At 45.2% G+C, this 23409-nt stretch overlaps 1 protein-coding gene across 22 annotated transcripts in view; it reads right to left on the minus strand.

Annotated features, from left to right (window-relative positions):
• Positions 1–23409, minus strand: part of LOC127489171 (uncharacterized) — an 83792-nt gene that overhangs the window by 14576 nt on the left and 45807 nt on the right. For 12 of the 22 annotated variants that reach the window (XM_070063839.1, XM_070063834.1, XM_070063843.1 and 9 more), the window contains 16 exons: positions 17847–17944; positions 15525–15638; positions 13508–13608; positions 12768–12965; positions 11416–11512; positions 10462–10670; positions 9247–9298; positions 8264–8439; positions 7182–7230; positions 6400–6581; positions 5249–5312; positions 4255–4436; positions 3160–3229; positions 2181–2362; positions 1195–1264; positions 158–342 (listed from right to left, as the gene is read on the minus strand). In XM_070063839.1, the coding sequence (XP_069919940.1) occupies positions 158–342; positions 1195–1264; positions 2181–2362; positions 3160–3229; positions 4255–4436; positions 5249–5312; positions 6400–6581; positions 7182–7230; positions 8264–8439; positions 9247–9298; positions 10462–10670; positions 11416–11512; positions 12768–12965; positions 13508–13608; positions 15525–15535 (1828 nt within the window). In that variant the 5' untranslated portion in view covers positions 15536–15638; positions 17847–17944. The other 10 variants (XM_070063844.1, XM_070063840.1, XM_070063829.1 and 7 more) reach the window with 8 other exon arrangements.

Consider the following 23409-nt stretch of genomic DNA (forward strand, 5'->3'; position numbering starts at 1 on the left):
CCCACCCAGTGTTCTGCATTTGTCCATACAGATGTAGCCATGTGATTGCCTACCCATCACCTCCTTTCCTGGGGGGTTACAGCAAGTAGGTCAGAGTTATTGGGGTGGTCTCAGGAGGTTTGGCAGGTCTCAGCAAGATTCCCATCAAAGGACTCACCCACAATGGCCTCAGCACTGCAGATGGGCTGCTGGGTTGTAGGGTGCCAGGCCCCAGCACAGGCCCAGATTGGAGCTTCAGCATCATCATCTGCCCAAAATCCACAGAGCATGTAGGACCCATCATCCTTGAGGATAGGTACGATGACATCTGGCCCTTCCAGTGGGGGTGGATCTCCACACACCCTGAGGTGTGAATGCAGAGGGGAAGATGAGAGGGGTGGAAAAGTTGAGGGCTTAACACAAAGTCACTCAGTTCCAACCCAGACCCACCTAACCTTCCTAGCATTCTGAAAGCATTTTTCATCCAATAGGGATGGGGCCATCCTCCAAGAGCCTTGTGATCTTGATATTCCTCATGTTCAAAAAGCACCTTCCCATGGATAGGGCTGACCCAGTAGAATGAAGAGAGGAAAGGACAGGAGATAGAAGGAGAAGAGGCTGGGAGCAGAAGGCCAGAAGTCACACTGAGGTCAGAGGGCTCTGGTGCCCCCCCTTACAGCTCCCTGGAGATAGAAAAGTAGGACACACTGACCAAAAGCCAGTTGTCTAGTTCCAGGGAAAAGAAGCCCCTTTGTGTGGAATGCTCCCAAGCACCTAAAGCACTTTGGCACCCCAGACCACCTTAGTATTGAGTCCCATTTCCTGCAGCACTGTGGAGTGTATCCGTGCACTGGACATTCTCTATCTTAATTACTATACTGCAGGGATGCTGATGAGGGACAAGCAGAGGGCTGAAGGAGGGGTGCCTGACATTTTATTGAGGACACACAGGAGCAGGGGCATGAGGAATGACCTGGACAGTTAAATGGCTCCTAGGGAAACTTAGAGAGGTATCTAATTGAGGTTAAGGGGGTGGTGAACTGGACAGTGTTTGGGGCCCACCTCAGCACATGGAGCTTGCAAGAGGTGTTCCCAGAGATTTCATGGGAGGAGCTTTGATGGTATAAATGACTCATGGGGCACAGTCTCTCCTCCCCGTGTCTTCAATCTCCACATGTCCATACTAAAACACCCTCAACCCATCTGTAGATTCACCTGAGGTTTGCCTTGGCCAGGTCTGGAGATGCCACCTCTCCTTCCTCCTTTTGGCTTGAGGCATCTTCTACTGCAAAGGAAAGCAAATGGGGCAGGACATGGTAAATGAGATGGCATTTACCAAAAAGAATTCCCTCCCTGTCTGGGGAGTGTGACACCCCACACATATCATCCTGATCTTACATACATAGTCAGTTGCTTTCAACCATGTCAGTCAATGGCCTTTTTGTCTGAATGTTTTAAGAGACCAACCACATGATGGAAGACTTGTCCCATTCAACAGCCACTAGAGTGGGGCTCCCCAGCTCATACACTCTGCTGCCATATGATCATATGAGTGCCATCGAGCTTCACACACACAGGAACCTTTTGGTGCCATGCAGACACTGTGCTTCTTGGAGGATCCTGAGAGGCACGAGGCCAGCACCAGCTACCCCAGGATGGAACCCTCAGAACATGCCCAGGATTCCAGATGAGGACTGCAGTCACCACAAAGGGAACAAGGGAAGGAATGGCCCCGGTCACGGGCATCTGGTTAAGGTCTCAGGCCAAGAACATAGCCAGGACTATAATTGTCCTGGCAGGCATGCAGTGTCATGACACATAGCTGGGACAGATGTCTCACAGGAGATCCTGGCACTGGCCAAAGGCATCCAACTCTTCCATGGGTAGGCCTAGAATAAACCTGTCATGTGTATGACTTCAAACTGGGGCTATGCCATCACACTTGACTCTGGTGCAGCATCTTGGCTGGTTTCAGTGCCAGAAAGGAGAACATAACCTGGGACTCCAAGGTTAAGAGACACCTGCCTACAATTATTTTGTTCCCCTTCACCCAGGGTTCTGCCTCTGTCCATTCAGATGTAGCCATGGGACAGCCACATCACCACCTTCCCTGGGGGAGTTACAGCAAGCAGGCCAGGGTTATTGGGGTACACTCAGGAGCTTTGGTAGGACAACAACAAGATTCAAACCAAAAGACTTACCCACAATGGCCTCAGCACAGCAGATGGGCTGCTGGGTTGTAAGGTGCCAAGGCTCAGCAGAAACCTGCACTGGTGTTCCAGACCCATCAGCCCAATATCCACAGAGCATGTAGGATCTGTCATCCTTCAGGATAGGCAGGATGACATCTGGCCTTTCCAGTGGGGGTGGATCTCCACACACCCTGAGGTATGAGTGCAGAGAGGAGAGGAGGGTGGAAAAGATGAGGGCTTAACATAAAGTCATTCAGTTCCAACCCAGTCCCACTAAATCTTGCAAGGAGTTGGAAAGGTTGTTACCCAACAGGGACAGGATTATCCTCTAAGAGCGATCTGATCTGGATCATCCCCAGGTTCAGATAAAGTGAGTTTTCACATGGATAGGGAAGACTCAGTAGAACTTAGGGAAGACTGCACAGAAAGATGGAAGGAAGGCCGGAAGCCATGCCGAGGAGCAGAGGTCTCTAGCACCCATTCCCAGACCCTGGGGACAGAAAAGGACAAGCTGGCCAGAAGCCAGTTCTCTAGCTTCAGGGAAAAGAATCACCTTTATGGAATTCTGCCACCAGCTAAACTACTTTAGCATCCTCAACCACCTCGGGATTGAGTCTCACTTCTGTCAGCCCTGTGGAGTGTGTTGGTGCATTGGACATTTCCTGTCTTTATCAACATACTGCATCAATGTTGATGAGGGACACTTTTAATGGAGGCCGCATGAAACAGTACATTAGGAATAAACCGGACTGGTGACTGGTTCTGTGAGAAATTTATGCAGCTGTCCAATGGAAGTTGGAGAGAGGTGGCTGACCTGAACAGTGTTTGAGGCCCACTACAGCACAGGGAGCTTGCAAGAGTTGCTCCCAGAGTCTTGTGGGAGGATCTTTCCATGGTATAAATGGCTCACAGGGCATGTTCCCTCCTTCCGGTGTTGCCTTATCCAGATGGCCATGATAAAACACCCTCAACCCATCTGTAGACTTACCTGGGGATAGGCTCAGCCTGGACTGCAGTTGCCACCTCCCCTTCCTCCTTTTTGTAGGAAAGGTCTTCCACTGCAAAAAGGGCCATTGGGGCCGGATGTGGTAAGTGCGATGACATGTAAATGAGATGGCATCATAAAGCTCAGGGGCTGCCCACTGTCACGGAGCTTCCAAGGACGCCCATGCTGTCTGGTTGTTTCATTGCCTATGCTAATAAGAGCCTCACACCCATGTGGACATGGCCTGCAGTGGCAAGTCTACTGCCAACCCAAGGAGAACTCTCTCCCCATCTGGGGAGTGTGGTATCCCACACTTTAGGCATCCTGATCTTCCACAAGGGGGAAGCAGCCATCAGCCATCTGGGTCCTCGGTCTATGTGCTCTAAGAGACGGACTGCACAACTTGGGGCTAGTCCCAGGCTCATATGAGCACCCTGCCACAACATAAACATGTGAAGCCCATAGATCTTCACACACACAGGAACATTTTGATTTCATGCAGCACTGTGGCACTTAGTGGATCCTGACAGGCAAAAGGTCAGCAGAGGCTACCCCAGGGTGGAACCCTCTGCACATGGCCAAGGGTGCCAGATGAGGAGTGATGACAATAGAACAGGAATGAGAGGGACAGCATGGCCTAGTTCAGGGGCATCAGGTTAAGGATCTCAGGCCGAGAAAGTAGCCATGATTACAGTTCCCATCAGGCATGCAGTGTTATGTCACATGGTTGGGGCAGGGGTCTCACAGGGAAGCCTGCCACTGCCCAAAGGCATCCTACTCATCCAATTCACAAGCATGAGTGAGCACAGGCTGCATAGCTGGGGCCATGCCATCACTCTGGCCTCTGCTACATAGACATGGATGGGTCCAGTGCAGGAATACAGAGCATAATCTGGGCTCTGAGGTTAAGAAACAGTTGATGACACTACATCTGTGCTTTGAACTCCATCCAGGGTTCTCCCATAGTCCACTCAGATGTAGTCAGGGGACAGCCTCTCACATCACCACCTGTCCTTGGCAGGTTAGATCAAGCAGTGCATTGGGGTACACTCAGGAGATTTGGCAAGTCTGCAGCAAGAGTCAAATCAGAGGACTCACCCACAATGGCCTCAGCACAGCAGACGGGCTGCTGGATTGTACATTTCACAGTCTCAGACCAGGCCTGGGCTGGTGCTTCAGGCTCATCAGCCCAAAATCCACAGAGCAGGTAGGATCCATCTTCCTTGAGGATGGGCACGATGGTATCTGGCCCTTCCAGTGGGGGTGGATCTCCACACACCCTGAGGTGTGAATGCAGAGGGCAGGACAAGAGGGGAGGAAAAGATGAGGGCTCAGCATAAGGTCATTCAGTTCCAACCCAGTTCCACCAAACCTTCCTAGCAGTCTGAAAGGGTCTGTTAATCAAAGGGACAGGACCATCCTCTATGAGCCATCCAATCTAGATCTTCCCCTTGTTCAGACAAAGTGAGTTTTCACAAAGATAGGGCAGACCAAGCAGGACATAGAGAGGGTTAGACAGAAACACAGGAGCAGAGGATGCTGTCAGCTAAAGGCCAGAAGGCACATCAGGAGCAGAGGGCTCTGGTGCCCCTCTTCCAGCACCCTTGGGACAGGAAAGAACAAGCTTGCCAGAAGCCAGTTGTCTAGTTTCAGGGAATAGAATCCCCTCGGCGCTCAATGTCCCAATGAAGCTAAAGCACTTTAATACCCCAGACCAGCTTGGGACTGTGTGCCCATTTCTGTGAGCACTGTGGAGTGTGTCAGGGCATTGGACATTCCCTGTCTTTGTCACTGTACTGCAGGGATGTGGATGAGGGACAAGTAGAGGGGCTGAGGGAGTGGCTCCTCACTTTATGAATGCCACACAGAAGCAGTTCATTCCCAGGGGAACTTATGCAGTTGTTCAGCGAGGTTAAGGACACAGTGTTTGGGGCCTGACTCAGCACATGGATTTTCCAAGAGGTGCTCCCAGAGTCTTCATGGGAGGACCTTTGAGTGGTATAAATGGCTCTCAGGGCACTTCTCTCCTCTCCGTGTCTGCCACCTCCACATGTCAAATACAAATATACCCTCAGCCCATCTGTAGATTTACCTGGGGATAACCTCAGCTCTGTCTGCAGATACCACTTCATCCTTTTGGGAGGAGGTATCATACCCTGCAAAGGAGAAAAATGAGCAGGAAATGGTAAATGAGATGACATGCAAATGCTATAGCAAAGTAAAGTACAAGTACTGTGCAATGTCCCATTAGCATCTGAGGACTTCTATGCCGTCTGCCTGTGGCACTGCCTCTGTTAGCAACTGTCTCATTCCCAGGAGGTCATGCCTACAGTGGCAAGTCCTCTGTCAATAAATGGAGACCTCCCTCCCTGTCTGGGTAGCATGTTATCCCACACAATAGGCATCCTGATGTTCCACAAGTGGTCAGCCACTTTCCGCACTAAGGGTCCCTGGCTATGTGTCAGGTGTGCTCTAAGAGATTAAATACAACATAGGAGGCTCATACCAACTGCCTCCCCCCTGTACATCAACTAATGGGAGCTATGGGCTCTAAGGGTCAAATGCCTTAGGGTATTTGGGATGGACAAGTGTAACCCATGAGTCTCCCATTCATGGGAGTCCTTGCAGTTATGCAGGGTTTGCAGGGTTTGCAGGGTTTGCAGGGTAGCCTGATAGGCATGAAAATTACACTGGATGCTTCAAGATGGAACTTCAAGACATGGCCAAGGGTTCTACATCAGTGAGGTGTGAAGTCAACATGGAAGACAGAGTATAGACTGGTTCAGGGAGATCTGGGTAAGATCATGTGCTGAAAGCTGGTCATGATGGCAGCTACCCTGGCAGCCATGCAGTGTCATGGCATGTGGCTAGGGCAGAGATCTCACAAGAAAGACTGCCACTGCACACAAAAACAATTCCATTATCCCAAGTGGAGGCCTGACAGAAACCATGCCACATGCATTTTAAATGCTCCATGGCCATTGCAGGGGTCTCAGGCAAGGAGACCCAACAGGGGCTTTGAGGCCAAAGGTGTTTGTGACCCAGGGATACGAGGCTAACACAAAGGTGTAGACCCATGCTATCGTTATGTTGCAAACTCCATCCTCACATCTGCCTCCATCCATCCACATGTGCCCTTAGGATTTCCCACCACATCACACCTTTCACCAGAGGGCCAAGGATGTTATGGTGAATGCAGGAACTCCAGAAGGGCTGCAGCAAGATTCCCAGTGGGACACTCACCCTCAATGGCCTCTATCCAGTGGATGGACTGCTGGGCTAGGGGCTGCTGGACCCTGGCCCAGGCCTGGAACAGTATTTCCAGCTTGTCCCCCCAGGAGGCATGCCACATGTAAGGTACATCTGCAAGGTGTGTGCATGCCATGATGCGATGCCCTTCAGCTAGAGATCGGTTTTCACACAATCTGAAGTGCAAATGTAGAGGGGAGATGGAAAGGATGAGGGTTTAACACACAGTCCGCCCCAGTCCCACCTGGCTTTCCTAGCAGGAAGAAAGGGTCTGTCACTCATTGAAAACATGCCATCATCTAAGAGCCATTGGACTGTGAACTTCCCATTCTGAGACAAAGTGAGCCTTCACGGGGAATGGACAGACCCAACAGGATGCAGATTCAATTCAGGACTCCTGGCCCCATTTCCTTCAGCACTGGGGCATGACCCAAGACATTGGCCACTTCTGTCCTTATCAAAGTCCCATGGGGACACTGAGGAAGGAGAAGCAGAGAGGCCTAGGGAAGGGCACCCCAATTTTTATGGAGGCCACACAAGCTGTGAAAGCAGCAATGGCCTGGAAACATGACTGGATCCCAGGCCACCACATGCAGATGTCCAATGGAGTTGGGAGGTGGGGATCCACCTCAGCACATGGAGAAAAGTGGTGCTACCAGAGTCCTCAGAATGAGCTTTGAGGGTGTAATTACTCCGTGGGGCCCATTCTCTCCTCCCCATGCCTTCTACCTCCAAATGTCCATACCAAAGAACCCTCCATCCATCTGTAGACTTACGCAGGTTTGGCTTCATGTGGCACTCTGTCCTCAAGGGAATTCCCATAGACTACAATAAAATTTAGATAGGGAAGTTGCTGTGAGACAAAGAGCCCAATTATAGGTCAGAACAGCCCCAGAGGCCCAGGGAGATGCCTGCTGACAGCTGTCTTGGCGGCCTTTGCCCATTAACAGGGGACCACTTCTCTCTTCCAGTCTGCCTGCCTCCTGCATATCAGGCATCCCCAAACTCCAAAAGGGACCAGCTGCTGTTTGGCCCTGTGGGATCACTGCAAATGGCCCAGCTGGTTTCTTCCTCAACAGCTGCCCTAAAGAGCCTCCCCACAACTAACAGTCAGGCCTTTGTGATTCTCATATTGCAGTGTGCCATAGGTTGGATGGGGAAAGCCCTGGAACCTATTCCCATAGGGGTTTTTAGGGTCATGAACACACCCCAAATGTTAGGGACCTGTGAGAGTCATAATGATCAGACTGGTTCCCTCCACATGGTAATCAGTGGTATGGCCAAGGGCTCTAGATAAGGAAAGAGTGACATCAACTCAATGTGGGAGAGTGACATGCTGTGTCTCAGTTTAGAGGTTTTGGGTCTTTCGTGAGATCACAAGTGGAGAGGGTAGCTTTGATGATAGTGGCCCCTACAGGCAGTGTGTCATAGCATGTGACTGGGACAGGGATCTCACAAGGAAGACTGCCACTGGCCACTTGATCCACTAGTACAAGTGTAGGCTTGGAACACACCATGCCATGTGCACAGGGCTGGTGCACACCACACTGGGATCCACAAACTGCTGCCATGTTGTCACCCCTGCTAGAGGAGCTGCAACACAGCAGTGTGCTGAGCAAAACCACCCTTTGGGGAAGCAGAGCTACTGGGTGAACACACAGGTGTAGACCCACATGACATCTTTGCTTCAAACTCCCTCTGGGGGTTCTTAGGCTTTCCTTTCTAGTCCAACTAGAGCAGCCCATCCATTGCCCAAGCACGCCAGGGTCTTTGTGAGAGCAGGGCAAGTATGCTGGGGTTTACTCCTTACCCTAAGTGGCACTGGAAGCACCCCCCCCCGCCGGGTTGGTGTACTCACCTCCAAACCTTGTGCACCACGAGTACTCTTCCAGCACTTTCGTCCAGCCACCACCAGGATAATGCTGCTGCATAACCAGCGTGGCTTTCATGATGATGCACCAACAATATTCACCCATGATCAGCCCTGGTACCAACTCAGGCTCTACTTGAGGTGGAAAGCACCCACTGATCCTGCTGGATTAGGAAGGGCGGAGAAGTTATCATGGTAGTTAAGGTACTAGAGGGCCCTATCAGGCCTGCATCACAGGCAGGTTGATTCTGCCACCAATGAAAATGGGCCTTTCAGCTAACAGCTGTCTGAGCAGGATCCTCCCCTTGCTGAGCAAAGTGAGGAACTGCAGGACGTGGAGGCACAGCACGAGCTACAGGTGGAGGCACCAGAAAAAGGATGGAGAGATGGTGTTGGCAGATGGCCAGGATTCCGGCTGAAGAACAAAGAGCTGTGATGCTCAGTAATGGAATCCTCATGACACCCAGATACAAGCAGAACAAATAGTGTTTGTCACATTTGACAAAATCAGTTGAATATTACTAATCTCAGGTGTGGCAATATACCTGCTACAGCACAGTGGGCTTCTAGTTCTGTGGCCACCCTGCTGGCTTTCTCAACATTTTGGTATGGTATTTTCCCCTGTACTTCTTTCTATCAGCCATCTCCATAAACACAGAGATGAGAAAAAAAAAAGGAAGAAGATAAGGAACCCTGTCTTTTAATCTATGCACAACAGAAGTAATAACTGCAGGAGACCCCTGTAAAGTCCAGTTGATCTGAAGCAACCTAATGGAGACCACATGGGTGTTTGAGGAAGAAATGGCAATCTCTATGGGTGCCAAAATGATTACAATAATACTCTTCATAGAGAAACAGTGTGATCACCTAGGGTGTGTGAAATCCTCCCATTCAGCATATTCAGTTTCTCCCTAAAATATGAGTCCCCAGATGTCAATATCAATGAAATATCCATGATTCCTTAGTCTTACCTGGGGCAGATTAAGTCCCAGCAACCACCCTTCATTTGCGTCATTTCTTTTGCTGCAAATAAATTCCAACAGGGACGGTCAAATTAGGGAGGTCCTAGTACATGTGCAATCCAGTTCCCAACAATGACACAGTAATACCCATAAACTCTATTTGACAATGGCATACTGTGAGAGAAATATTTCATGTGCTGACCCTTTGAGCAAAACCTTCTTGGCATGAAAATCAATATCCAGACCTCTTTGTCTTGAAAACAATGAACCTCATCTTTTCCCCGCTAATTCTGGGAAACTACCCTATCTGCATTCTAAAAGAATTAAAAGTTATTCACTTTTCTCCTGTTAGAATGCCAGGATGTAGATGATTTAGAGGAATCTATACACTGAGGTGAGACTGAGGATGAGATATATTCAATTTCTTCTCAAGATTAGTCTTCGATGCTTCACAGAAACAGTTGTCATTCATGACCACTACGAGCTACAGTGGTCATTGTTGCCTCTGGAAATCTTGGAAGTATGGGAGTGGCTTCAATGTAAATGTCCTAGGTTTAGATGGATAATGAGCTGGAAGAAGAGAACTTAAAAGATACAGAGGATGGGCTATGTTTGGAGAAATGTGGGTTATGTCTGCAACAGAGATGTAGACAAGATGCCTCTGGTAGTGTGCAAGCATAGATCATCAAGAGACAGGTTCTACTGCCTCAAGTATATGTAACGATGCCACATGGCAAAGGCTGTGTCTTATTTAAAATACATGTGTAATTGTTCCTAATGGCAATGCCACAACTGCCAGGCAAATGTTTCATGGGCCCACTCTGTAGAAGAGGAAACAGAAATACAGAAAAGAAATCAATGATCTTTCTACAGTCAGTGAAAACAGTGCTGAGGACACAGGTGGGCCCTTTCACTCTCAGCACAGGGCTCAATCTCCCTCTTACAAGCCACCACCTGCCCCAACCTCCTTCCTGTCCTTTCAAACTGGATGGATACTGCATCTTGATCAAAGGCCACCTGCACTGGGGAAAATGGAGACTTCTGAAATGCTAGGAACTTCAAGCCTGTGCGTTTCTCACTCTAGTTCTCATCCAGAATTCCTGATCATGTCAGGGCCACAGATATCTCAATGAAAACAAGGTAGCAGGAAAATGTCTCCGGCAGGGAAGTGGAGTCTCCTGTAAATGTGAGACTTTCTGAAATCAGAGCCTGAGGTCCCCTTACCCAGGCTACATTTGTAGACAAGATGCTTTTCCAGCCTGACGTGAACAACCAGTGGCTCCAGCAAGCCCCGTGTGTGGTGGCTGTCAGGGTCATGCTGGGTGAGGAGGGCTCTGGGATGTAGGCTGAGATGACAAATCTGTGTCTGTTTTCTTGACTTCTTACGTAGCCGGCGCCGCTTGCGGGTGCGTGCCTTATTTACATGGCATTTCCTAAGGTAGGACAGGAGAGAAAATGTAAGGATAGAAATATGTGCATGATACCATCTCTGTATGTCAACAGATTTCATGGAGAATTCTCTCACAGAGCCCTGCAAACAGCAGCACTGACAGGTTCAGGTAAATGCTTGTGGTGAAGAAGACAAAACGAGAGCTTCCTCTGTGTTAGAGGGTGACCCTGTGTTCAGTCCACATTGCCAGGACTCTTCCTTCATCCCCCCCACACAGCAGCTCCTTTAGCTGCTAACTTAAACCACAGGCATTTCCAAGTAAAACACATAGCCCACTGCAGTGACTGAACACCAAGGCGCACTCAGATGCATGTCCCTTGTTACTGGTGTTCTTCAGAAAGAAATGAAAGGCTGGCAGGGTCAATCTTAGACAATATCCTCAATCAGGAGGTGATGGTGATCTAGAGAGAATGACACAGTGATGACAACACATCATGTGCATACCACGCCATGCGTTGCTCACTATCCTCTGGTTAGTTATGAGAATTTGAACTCAAGAAATTCCTTGTTTTTTGAAAGAGGAAAGGAGGCTTTGATAAGCACCACAGCCCATCAAGTAGTATTTTCATTGTTGTGCACATGTTTTATAAATATTTATGAGATAGGTCCCCAACATGTAAATTCCTGCCCTTCTCCTGATGCAAGTCTGTCTCCCCAGCTGAGCTGGCCCACTTCACTGATACCACATATATCTTCCTCCTGCTTGCAATGCCCGAAGCCCCACTTACTTGAACTCAGCAGGTGCCAGCTTCTCAAGCTGTGGAGTTCCAAGTGCTGGCTTCTCCCTTAGCCTGGATTGAATCACCTCTTGGCCCTCACCATAATCTGAAACAGACACACCTGCCTCAGTGGACAGCTGGACACGCAGCTGAGGTCACTGTCTCTAGGGAGGAGCCACTCTAGTACCACGCTCCAGGTAAGCATTTCTTCATCTTTGTCTCTCCACCTCCCAACAACAGGATATCTGATAATCCCCCATTTAGAGTGAACAATGTTCCAAGGTGAATGGTGACCTGACAAGGCAGTTCAACTGGTATTTGACAGAATCAGAATTCCCTTCCACTAAGCTGTGACTGAATCATGGCAGTGTAGTTAGCACACCTTGCAGGTTTTTAAGTCAAGCACTAACTTGTAGCATGAAGCAGTGACCTCCAGTATGGTTGGTAAAGTACACTAGCACTGGGGATAGTGGTTCTTCTATGCTGAGAAGTTCAACTTTCATGTTTGGGGAGTTTCCAAAGACAAAATCACAGCTAAGTAGAATTGTGTAAAAACAGTGCTAAACACCCAAAGGCCCTGAAAGAAATATACACACCTACTAATACAGCTCCTGTTAAATTAGAAAAAAAATGAAAAGGAATGAATAAATCTACTCCAGGCCAGGAATCACCTTACATATTGTACAAAAATATATCCCATATTTCATGGCAACAATTTACAGAGGTAGGAATTATGACAGCACTTGTGGGAACCAAGGAGGGGTCTAAGGCATGCAGAGATTGGCAAGTTGGAGAAAAGCCCAGGGAGGGTCTCAGAGTCCCTGCTCTACATTCTGCTCTGTGCTACCACAAAGACTCAGGAGCCTTCTTCCTCTTTGAGAAGAGCTTTTGCTCCATGAGTGTGTTTCCCCCTGACCAGGGCAGTCCCTGGTCTAGACAATGTCATTTACAAGTACCACAATGTCCGCACAGACTCCATTAGCACCTATAACAGAGATCTTGTGGACTCTTCACATTTCTCTGTGTGACCAGCCCAAGGATTTGCCAACTGGAACTCAAAAGAAGCTTGAATTGAGTAGAAGTTCATTAGTCCCACACATGAAACCCACACCAGCTGGTACAGGACAAAGAGGGTGCCAGTTAACTGACATCTCACCCCACACTTAAAGGAAACATGGAAAAGTTGAACTAGTGCCTTGGTTATTCCAAATTGACATGAAAATAGCTTATACAGTTCTCAGAGTATTGTAACAATGGATTTTCTTAGGATAAAGGGAAGAACCAAACCTAGAAAGCCTTTATTTTCTCAGAGGGACAAAATCATCATGTACCACTTTTGTGAGAGGACCTATGGAACTCACTGTTTTCCTCTTGGTGGAGGATGAAGCTGAAATGATGAACTATCTCTTTCAGATCTTGTATTTCCCGCTGGTTCTCTGCTAGTCGGCAATGCAATGCCTGGTTACACGCAATCATATTATTTTTATTGGCTGGATCGGATGCAGGGCTCAGTGGTACTGCCATGCTGATGGTTCTGGCAGACCAGGGGGCTCCAGAGACTAGGTGGAAGATACCCAAGAACAGAATGAGTTACGACAAATGACATTCAATAGCTCTAATGAGGGCTGGGGGATGACAACAGCCATATTTCTGAACTTACTGTTGGGAAACACCCCACAGAACTTCAAAGTCTTCAATCAAAATCCTGTCACTATTAAGTGATCAACACTCAGCTTTTAAGTGACTTCTTATTACTCAGTCACTGTCACAAGTGAGAGAACGAACTCCCTGCTTGCCAGCTTGCCAAGTAACTGTTGGAAGTAGCAATAGCAGAATGAGAAGATGGCCGGTACTGGAATGTTAGGAGTTGTTGACTTCCTGTCGCCAAGGATACCTGGTCCCTTCTTAAAGGCACCACCAACTCATTCCTCATTCTCAGGAGCAGCGTGCCCAGTGCTGATTTTAAACACCTGCATTTTCCACTAGGAAAATCTAAGCACATTTCCCACTCTCCCTCCCTCCCTGTGGTGGAAAACACTAAAGAAGAATTCATTTCCAAACAAGTGTTATTTCCTCAAAGCGCTCTCAGGAAGTCACTCACCCTGTCTTTCTGTTAAAATGGGTCTCCAGGCTTTTCCTCCAGGGAGACATGTCACATGATAAACTACCAAGATGCTCTTCTCTGGGTTTCTGCAAGCCTTTCTATAGCCATTAAATAGTGTAGGGTCAGAAAGCAGAGTAAAGCACGTACAGAATGAAAAAATAATAATTTGTGTCCCGTCCTGTCTCAAAATATTTTTGGCTTTACTCAGTGTTGTAATGGCTTCTCTTCCCTCACACAGGCAGCATGTTGCCATTTCACACTACTAAAATCAGTTAGACCTCCCTACATCCTAAGTCCTTCCTCAGACTTTGGGGGCATTGTTTTGTTTTCAGTGTCATTAAATACAGCATTTCCTACTTGTCACTTGCATGTTTTGTTCTAAACCCAAAAGAGATCATTTTAAAGATACCAAGGCACTCCAATAGTTTATCTATATTCTCCTGCATACACATAGTCACCATCTATGTCTAGAATAGATATGAAGCTGATGCTACTTTTCAGATGTGTTCCTTTGGTTCCAACACATATAGAGTTGAACAGGGCCCAGTGGTAGTTCTTATGCAATGTTAACTGATAGATTTTTTTTCTTATATGGTTGAACCCTATTGAATGATGGCTGAATTCCACTAAAAATCACTGTTAACACTGAGCATGCTTTTGTGGTGCCTGGTGATCCACCGTGTGCATGTGCAGTACAAGCTGATACTGTGGTGGGAGCACCCACCTTCTCACTTTCTTGGCTTCCATTCCCAACCAGCTTTCATGAACCTCAGACTTAGGGGACTTTCCTGGAGTCTAGGTTTCTTCAGTTCAGCTGCTGGACTTATCTAACTTGGGGTGGCAAGGGGACTGACATTGGGATGCTGAATATTCCTCTCCAAGTAGAGGAAGAAGTGGAATGGATCGAATACCTTCTAAAGCCTCTCTACCCACCCTACACTGTCTCCCAAAACACTGTATAATGGTATCATTTTGTGAGATGAATGAAAGGTTTCTTTTAAAATTTATTTTCTTGTGTCAGTGGACTTGACATTCAGTGGCAGAAAGTAATATATATCAAAACCTTCCTTGTCAAAATGAAAATCATGGGGAGCACAAAGTCACATATCTCAATCTCACACAAGGATGAGCTTGGGCAGTGCTAGTGAAAGATCATTATAACAGTAACAACTGCTTGAGTAGCATATGCCAGGCCTCTGGCTAAGTACTCTACACGTGATGGCATTTCATTCTCACTACAATCCTTGAGATAGCAGTGTAAGCAGAAGCAAACACACCTACAGGAGAGGGACAGGCAGTACCTTTTTAGCCAGGTTTAAATGTTTGTGTTTCACTGGTTCATGCAGAGCGATCAGTGAACCAGAGAAGTATTCATTGCAGCATCATTTGCCTGTACAGAGGACTGCACTCCTGGATCATCAGGAGCAAAGTGCACGGTCATGTGCAGCATTCTTCCATATGACGTGAAACTACTCCGGTGACATAGACTATCCTTTAGGATATCAAGAGAAGTACAAGACTTGAGTCTTCATTTGAATGGCTTTCCTGGAATCCACTCTTTAATACTTAGCATTCCCTCTGAAGACTTTTGGCTTTTAGACCCACAATATATGCATATAGAGAATATTTTACTCTTAGAAAGATGGAATCAGTGGCTTAGGCTTTCTTCCCTGAACCGAGAATTGTTCTGATTTCTATAGAGACTAAATACGTATACAAGTAATACTTCCTCATACTTATTAGAGCAAAGGAGTTATCAGGTTGGAACCCTCTGATGTCACTGAATTCACACGTGGTGGGATGATTATTATTTCAAATGCATTCAACTTGTGAGGAAAGCGTTGCATTTCCACTTGCTGCTGATGTACAAAACAAGGTGGAGTGAGTATTGCCCAGGTCCCCCTGATGTGAGAACTGGAGCCAGATCTCAGGTACAGATCCCTCTACCTGCAAATCCCTTAAAACATTTCCAATTAAGCTGACAGAAGGCTTTCCACATGGGAACATCACTTACCTCTGCCTCATTTCTGCTAAAAGCCATTCACAAATTCAAAATTTTCTTCTGAGGTTTTGTCACAATGGATCGTCAGCTCCACATTCTGGCCACTCACTATTAATTGGAGATGCACTGTTGGATAAAGATGCAGGGAACAAGAGCAGAGTGAGGGTGATATTTGGCACTAGGATTAAGATACTGCTTGTAAAGACATACTCTATATCACTGGCTGGGCAAACATCGCAGTTCAGTTTCCTCTTTCCAGTTCCTGGGAGGAAGATTGGAAAATACTGCCATCAATGTGGGGGTCCTGAATTAAGGTCTATTTTTCGTTCTTAAGGCTGGCCCAGGCCAAGCTGTTGCAGGCATTAGTATAGTAACACAGAGGATGGGAAATATCCCTCTCATTGGTTCCCCCTCTTCCTTTCTCTGCCTTTAAAATCAGTAGAAATATGTTGCTATTATAGAAATAAGAAACTGAGGCATGATAATGTGAAAAAACACATTATTGCTATTATTATTGAGGTAAAATTCAGCTACCATAAAATCTACCACTGTTAGGCATACATTTGTTATATTGCAGAGTTTTCAATCATCCCCAATTCTAGAATATTTTGATAAACTCTCCATTTCTATCTTTTTTTTTTTTGACAGGAAGAGTGGACAGTGAGAGAGAGAGACAGAGAAAAAGGTCTTCCTTTGCCATTGGTTCACCCTCCAATGGCTGCCATGGCCAGTGTGCTGCGACCAGCGCACTGTGCCGATCTGATGGCAGGAGCCAGGTGCTTCTCCTGGTCTCCCATGGGGTGCAGGGCCCAAGCACTTGGGCCATCCTCCACTGCACTTCCTGGCCACAGCAGAGAGTTGGCCTGGAAGAGGGGCAACCGGGACAGAATCTGGCACCCCAACCGGGACTAGAACCTGGAGTGCCAGCGCCGCAAGGTGGAGGATTAGCCTAGTGAGCCGTGGCACCGGCCTCTCCATTTCTATCTTACAATGTCTGGCATCCACTCCCCCACATTCTCTCTGGAGATGCCATTTGGAATATTTCTGGTGCATAGAATAATACATTTGACACTTTGCACCTGGCTTCTTTCACTTTGTGTAACATTTTCAAGGGTTATCCAGGTTGTAGCATGTATATGTACTTACACAGAATTCTATACATGAGGTCTCCTGTCTGTTTCCACCTGCATCCTGTTGGATGTTCAGAGGGTGTAATGCTACCTGTGAAATCTATTAGCATCTATGGATTACAGTGCTATATTCACTTAATGCTGTGGCTACTCTTTTGGTATAGCAGGTCCAGACTGCCACCCGTGATGTTTGCAACCCATGATTTTTCATATACTGGCTACCCTACTTTCCATCCAACACATTTTTAGTGGCCCAGGAAAGCAGGAAAGGATGACCCAAGTACATGGATGCCTGTAACTCATTTGAAAGGCCTGGATGAAGCTCCTGGCTTCTGGCTTTTGCCTCGCCCAGCCTTGCCTGTTGCAGTCATCTGGGGAATGAGCCAGCAGTTGAAAAAATCTCTGTCTCTCCCTCTTGTTTTGTAACTCTGACTTTCACATAAATTAATAAATGTTTTATGCGCATAATTATAGCAGTAACAGTTTAGAATAGGCACTTCTTTGGTTGGATCAGAAACTAAAATTTGAGAAGTAGAAGCTCAGTCATTATTTGTGACCTTTTCTTGAATAAACACATTTTCATTTCTGGTGTATCACTGCTCTGCTGATGTGTTATCACCCTTACAGAAGTCATTGCTGGCTCAAGTCAGAAAGAGGATCATCTGTAAAGGATGACTGTAGAAAGTGGGCTAAATGGTCAGTGTCTACAGAGGCAAATGGTACTCTCTCATTGTTTTTTTCTAAGGTTTTTCTCTTAGCCAGCTCATTAGCTTGTCCCAGAGCAATAGATCATTTCCTCCGGTATCTCTAGGCTATTATGAACTCCACTCTGTCTCTTCCTATTGCACCCACAAACAAATTCATTACCTTGAATTGGCCCTGCAGGCAGAGCTTCTTCTCCAACTTGTTGAAGTGTGTTCAGGTCCTACTACTTCTATTAGACCAGAGCCTCATGGTCATATTCTTATTCTACAGGAAGTAGTGCATCCACTCCCTATAAACCTAATCTGGGTCCATCAGGGAAGCTCCCTGGCCAGGTACACAAGTCACTGTGGAGTAAGTTCCTCTCCCAATCCTTACTGCTCAGCTCAGGTTGCCCCTTGAGGAGCTGGAGTAGATCAAACAAAAGTCAGAGTTTCTTTAAGTTTCTGATTCAGGTTATATTATTCTCACCCTCTTTTGGTGACATTTTATATAGTGTTACCTGTTATTTCTTGGTCTAATTCTTGTCCCAAAACAGGCTTTCTTTCTTTGGTGTGCTCCCTTGGCTCTTGAATCACAAGATGTACCTCAGCCCAGATGCTACAGGAGACAAAGAATAAAGACCAAGTTCACCTCTCAGTTGTAGTTCACCAGGCATATGTTACACACATCACTAGCCCCCAGGGACTCAGAGAAGTCTCATAAGGGACCTCAGAGTGGTAGAACATTGGGAGGGAAAGCTTAATGAACTGCTACTCGAATTCCATGCAGATCTCACATGGGTAGGAAAAAAAGGGGGGGGATGTGCATCTCTATTCCCTCTGCCATCACTGCTACAGTGGAGACCTGTGGCCAGCAGGGGGAGAGCCTACACCCAGTGTTGGACACAGGCAAGGAGCAGATGCACAAGCTTTAGTGTCAGTTGCACACTACTGGTTGTCTGGTAATGAGAGAAGAGGGGGAAAGCTGCATAAGGGAGCCTTTTACAAGCCAGTACAATTGAGTGGCAAGTGGGGCTGAAGCAATTGAGTATCTGGCATGCCTACAAACCACAGATATAACCAGAGAGAAAAGAAGTCTACAAATACCATGAACAAAGGCAAAAATCAAAAAATCAAAAATAAGGATGACACTATGAGACCCCCAAAGGAACATCACAATATGTCAATATTAGAAAATGATGATGAAAAGATTAAGGAAATGCCAGAAACAGAATTCAAAAAATTAATCATTGGATTACATAGAAGCAATCAGAAGCAAATTCATGAACTAAAGAAAAAATATATGATTGAAACTTTTTCATTTGAAATTGAGGTTTTAAAGAGAAATCAAAATGAAATACAAGAAATGAAGAATTCAATAGCTCACATAAAATATTTAGTGAAAAGTCTTAACAACAGAGTAGGTGAGGCAGAAGAAAGAATATCTAAGCTAGAACACAAATCCCTGAAAATTTTATAGTCAGACCAAAAGCAAGAAGAAATCAGAAAACAAAAATACTGTTGAAGAGCTGTAAGAAGCTCCTGGTTCCTGGCTTTGCATGAGCCAAGCTACAGCCATTATGGCCAATCAGGGAGTGAGCCAGCAGATGGAAAACCTCTCTCTCTCTCTCTCTTTTTCTCTCTTTCTCTCTCCCTCTCCTTATCTCTCTATGCAACTCATACTTTCAAATAAATAAATAAATCTTTAGAAAAAAAGAAGTGGAGTAGCCAGGACTGAAACTGGCAACCATATGGGATGGACATTGCAGGCAGTGGCTTTACTTGCTGTCACAAGGCTGGCCACTTTCAATTTTTTTTTAATTATTTATTTGAAAGGCAGACTGACAGAGCAGAGAAAGAAAGACATAGAGACAAACATCTTCCATCTACTGGTTCACTCCCCAAATGGCCACAACAGCAAGGGCTGGGCCAGGCTACAGCCAGGAACCTGGAATTCCATCCAGGTCTCCTAGATGGGTGGCAAGGGGACCAAGTATTTGGGCTGCTCTCTCATGCACATTAACAGGGAGCTGGATCATAAGTGGAGCAGCTGAAACTTGAACTGGGGCTGTGATATGGGATGCTGGTGTCATAGGCAATGGTTTAACCTGGTGCACCAAAATTCCAGCCCCCATTTGCACATGTATTTTACTCTCTGTATATCAACTTCCACAAATTATAAAAAGCATTTGATATTTGTCTTTGTGAGTCTGGGTTAATTCACTTAGCTGATGAAGTCCATTCCATCCATTTTGTTGCAAATGTCAAAATTTCATTCCTTTTTCATAGCAAGTTAAACAATTCTTATGTAAAAGTATCTCTTTTATATCCAGTAATGTTTGCGGACATCCATTTTTTTTATACTTTTCAGAAGGTTTAATTTTTTTAGAAACCATTTACTTAATGTGTATAAATTTCATGAGTATGTCTTTAGGAATACAGTGATTCTTCCTGCCATATCCACCCTCCCACCCCACTTCCCTCCCCTCTTACTACTCCTTCTCATTCCCAGATCCATTCTCCATTAAGATTCATTTTTAATTAACTTTATATACAGAAGACCAACTCTATACTAAGTAAATATTTCAACTATTTGTACACAAGAACACAATATATATAAAAAACTGAGAACAAGTTTTACAGTTGAATTCAATAGTATGACTTATTTAGGACCAAGGTCCTGCATGGGAAGTAAGTGTACAATGACTTCGCTGTTAATATGTCTTGAAATCTGGTATGGTAATGCCTCAGGCTTTGTGTTTGTGGTATACAATTGTTTTAGCTGATCAAGGTCACCTGTGTTTCCAAATGAATTACAGCATCACTTTTTCTAGATCTGAGAACAATGATTTTGGTATTTTAATTGTTATTGAACTGAATCTGTAAATTGCTCTTGGAAGTATGGACATTTTGGTGATACTGATTCTTCCAAAACATGAGCATAGAAGTTTTTTTTTCCATTTTATGTGTCCTCTTTTTTTTCTTTAGTGTTTTATAATTCTCATTGCACAAGTCTTTGACATCCTATGTTTATTCCTAGGTAAATTTATTCCTAGATCTCTTTTTCCCTCTACATCTCTTTCTCTGTCACTCCCTCTTTCTCTGTCGCTCCTTCTTTCTCTGTCACTCTGCCTTTTAAATAATAATAATAATAATAATAATAATAAAATGGCCAACAGACATTTGAAAAAAATACTCAGGATCACAAGCCATCAGGGAGATGTAAATCAAAACCACAATGAGGTTTCAACTCACTCCAGTCAGAATGGCGCTCACACAAAATTCAACAAGTAACAGATGCTGGTGAGGATGTGTGGAAAAAGGTATCCTAATTCACTGTTGCTGGGAATGTAAACTGGTGTAGCTACTGTGGAAGACAGTCTGGAGATACCTCTGAAGTCTGAATATATACCTACCACATGACCCAGCCATCCCACTCCTGGAAATTTAGCCAAACCAAAAGAAATCAACATATGAAGGTGTTATCTGTATACCCATGTCCACTGCAGCACAATTCACAGTAGCTAAGATATGGAATCAACTCAGATGTCCCTTAGCTGTTGACTGGATAAAGGAATTATGGCATATACACTATGGAGTACTACTCAGCTGTAAAAAAATGAAATCCTCTCTTTTGCAACAAAATGAATGCAAGTGGAAACCATTATACTTACTGAAATAAGCCAGTCTCAAAAAGACAGATACCATATGTCTTCCCTGATCCAAGGTAACTAATAGAGTAGCTGAATTGTAATGTATTGTAGTGAAATGGACATTTTGAGGTATCTGATGATTGTTTACAGCCTTTGTCTCATCTATTGAGGAGCAGTGGGTATTTTTTCATCATACAATTTGTTGAACTCCTTTATTTAGGGTAGGGTTAACTTGATGATCATTAACTAAACTGAAAGTAGATCTTTATAAAAATTAAGAGTGAGAATGAGATAGGGAAGAGAAAGAATGGTTGGAGCATGGGTGGGAGGGAGGATAGGGTAGGAAGTATCACTGTGTTCCTAAATCTGTATATATTAAATACATGAAACTTGTATAACTTAAATAAAATTTTTAGAAATGTGATTCCAAATTCTGCAGAAAGAAAAAGAATACAAGAAAATAAAAAATAATAATAAAACTAGCCACCATGCAGTGATACACATGAGAGCTTATGTTAACACTGATTTATAATCTTAGTGAGTTTTCCATTGATAAACTGTCAACTACCAGTCTTCTGAGTGAGCCCAAACTCCAGTAGTCTCAACTGATATAATAATAACCCCGTGAAGATTCACAGACAGTAACTGATCAACTGAGTCCAGGAAGCTCACTAAATCCACTAAGGCATGAGAGTTCAGAACAATCTATTCCTGGAGCCAACATTATGGCATAGCAGATAAAACTACCACCTGCAGGGCTGGCATCCCACATGAGCACCTGTTCAAGTCCCAGCTGCTCCACTTCTGATTCAGCTTCTTGCTAATATGCCTGGGAGTGCTGCAAATGAGCCAAAAACTTGGGACCCTGCTACCTATGTTGGATATCCAGATGGAGTTCAAGGTTCCTGGTTTCAGATTACCTCAGCCCCAGCTATTGTTGCCATTTGGGGTATGAAACAGAGAGGGGAAAATGTCTCTCTGTCTCTTCCTCTCTCCGAATAAATGATATAATATAATAAATAAATAATCCTTTTACAATAATATATTATTTATATCCTTTTACAATAATATATTATTAAGTTATTGCATTTTGAAATTAGAACGTTACATCAGATAAAAGGAAAAGAAGATAATTTCGCAAATGTAGAAATAGTGTGCTCATCTCCATAGAAGGTAGGTGGAGGAGGAAGAAAAAAGAGCAGAAATAAAAGATACATGATAGTTACAGATTTATGAATTAGAGATAGACATTTGGTCTAGAGGTTAAAATATTGGTTGGGTTGCCATGTCCCATATCTCAGTATTTGGGCTCAAGTCCCAACTTTGCCCCAGATTCCAGTTTCCTGCCAATGCAGATCCTAGGAGGCAGTGGTAATGCCTCAAATAATTTGGCCCTTGCCTTCCACTTTGGTTCAGGAATTGAGCTCCTGGCTCCAAGCTTAAGCATGGCGCTGCCTCAGCCATTGCATGCACTTGAGATATGGCTCAGTAGATGGGAGCTCTCTCTGTGTCTGTGTGAGTGTGCTTCTCAAGAAATAAACAAAACAATTTTGCCAATTATTACTGTTCCTATTTCACCCAAACCACCAAAAGCAGACAAGATAATAACTAAACTATATTAACCTTTCTTGAGTGACAAGGACTCTACTAGATGCCCTCTGTTAGAGTCCTTATTTTTCTTGGCTGTTTATAAATCATTGATCACAATTTTTAAGGTATGCCACTCCTTGACTTAAGGTTAAAAAAAAAAGCAGGCTCAGAGAGGATAATTAATTTTCTTCATATCACACATCTAAGGGTTGACACAAACCAGTTGTGGAGTTAAGTCTTTCTAAACCCAAAGGCGGGACTAGCATTGTGGTACAGTGGGTTAAGCCTGCTGTGCCAGCTTCCCATATAGCAGTGGTTCAAGTCCCAGCTGCTCTTCTTCCATCCAGCTCTCTGCTATGGCCTGGGAAAGCAGTAGAAGAAGGCTCACATCCTTGGGCCCCTGCATCCATGTAGGAGACTCAGAAGAGGTTCCTGGTTCCTGGCTTCAGGTCAGCATGGCTCTTGGAGTTGTGGTCATTTGGGGAATGAACCAGCAGAACGGAAGACTTCTTGCTCTCAGACTCTCTGTCTCTTGCTCACGTTCTCTCTCACTCTAACTCCTCTCTCTGTAACTCTCAGTCTTTCAAATAAATCTTTTTTAAAAACCCAAGGGCCTAATTTAAGTCCATCAGTTTGCAAGACTTGCCATTTTTTTGTTATTCAATAGCCTGAAGCTGGTTCAGTAGAAGTTGCTTGCTTATTTCAAAAGAAAGGATACAACATAAATCAATTCAAAGCTAATAGCTGAGAGTCACTCAGGTGATTTTGAGAAAATACCAACTCCTGGTGATCTATATTTCCAACTGTGTATCTAATTTCATGAGCAATGCTAGTGCTGGAG

This window comes from Oryctolagus cuniculus, chromosome 19, assembly GCF_964237555.1.
Source record: "Oryctolagus cuniculus chromosome 19, mOryCun1.1, whole genome shotgun sequence".
Classification (NCBI taxonomy): domain Eukaryota; kingdom Metazoa; phylum Chordata; class Mammalia; order Lagomorpha; family Leporidae; genus Oryctolagus; species Oryctolagus cuniculus.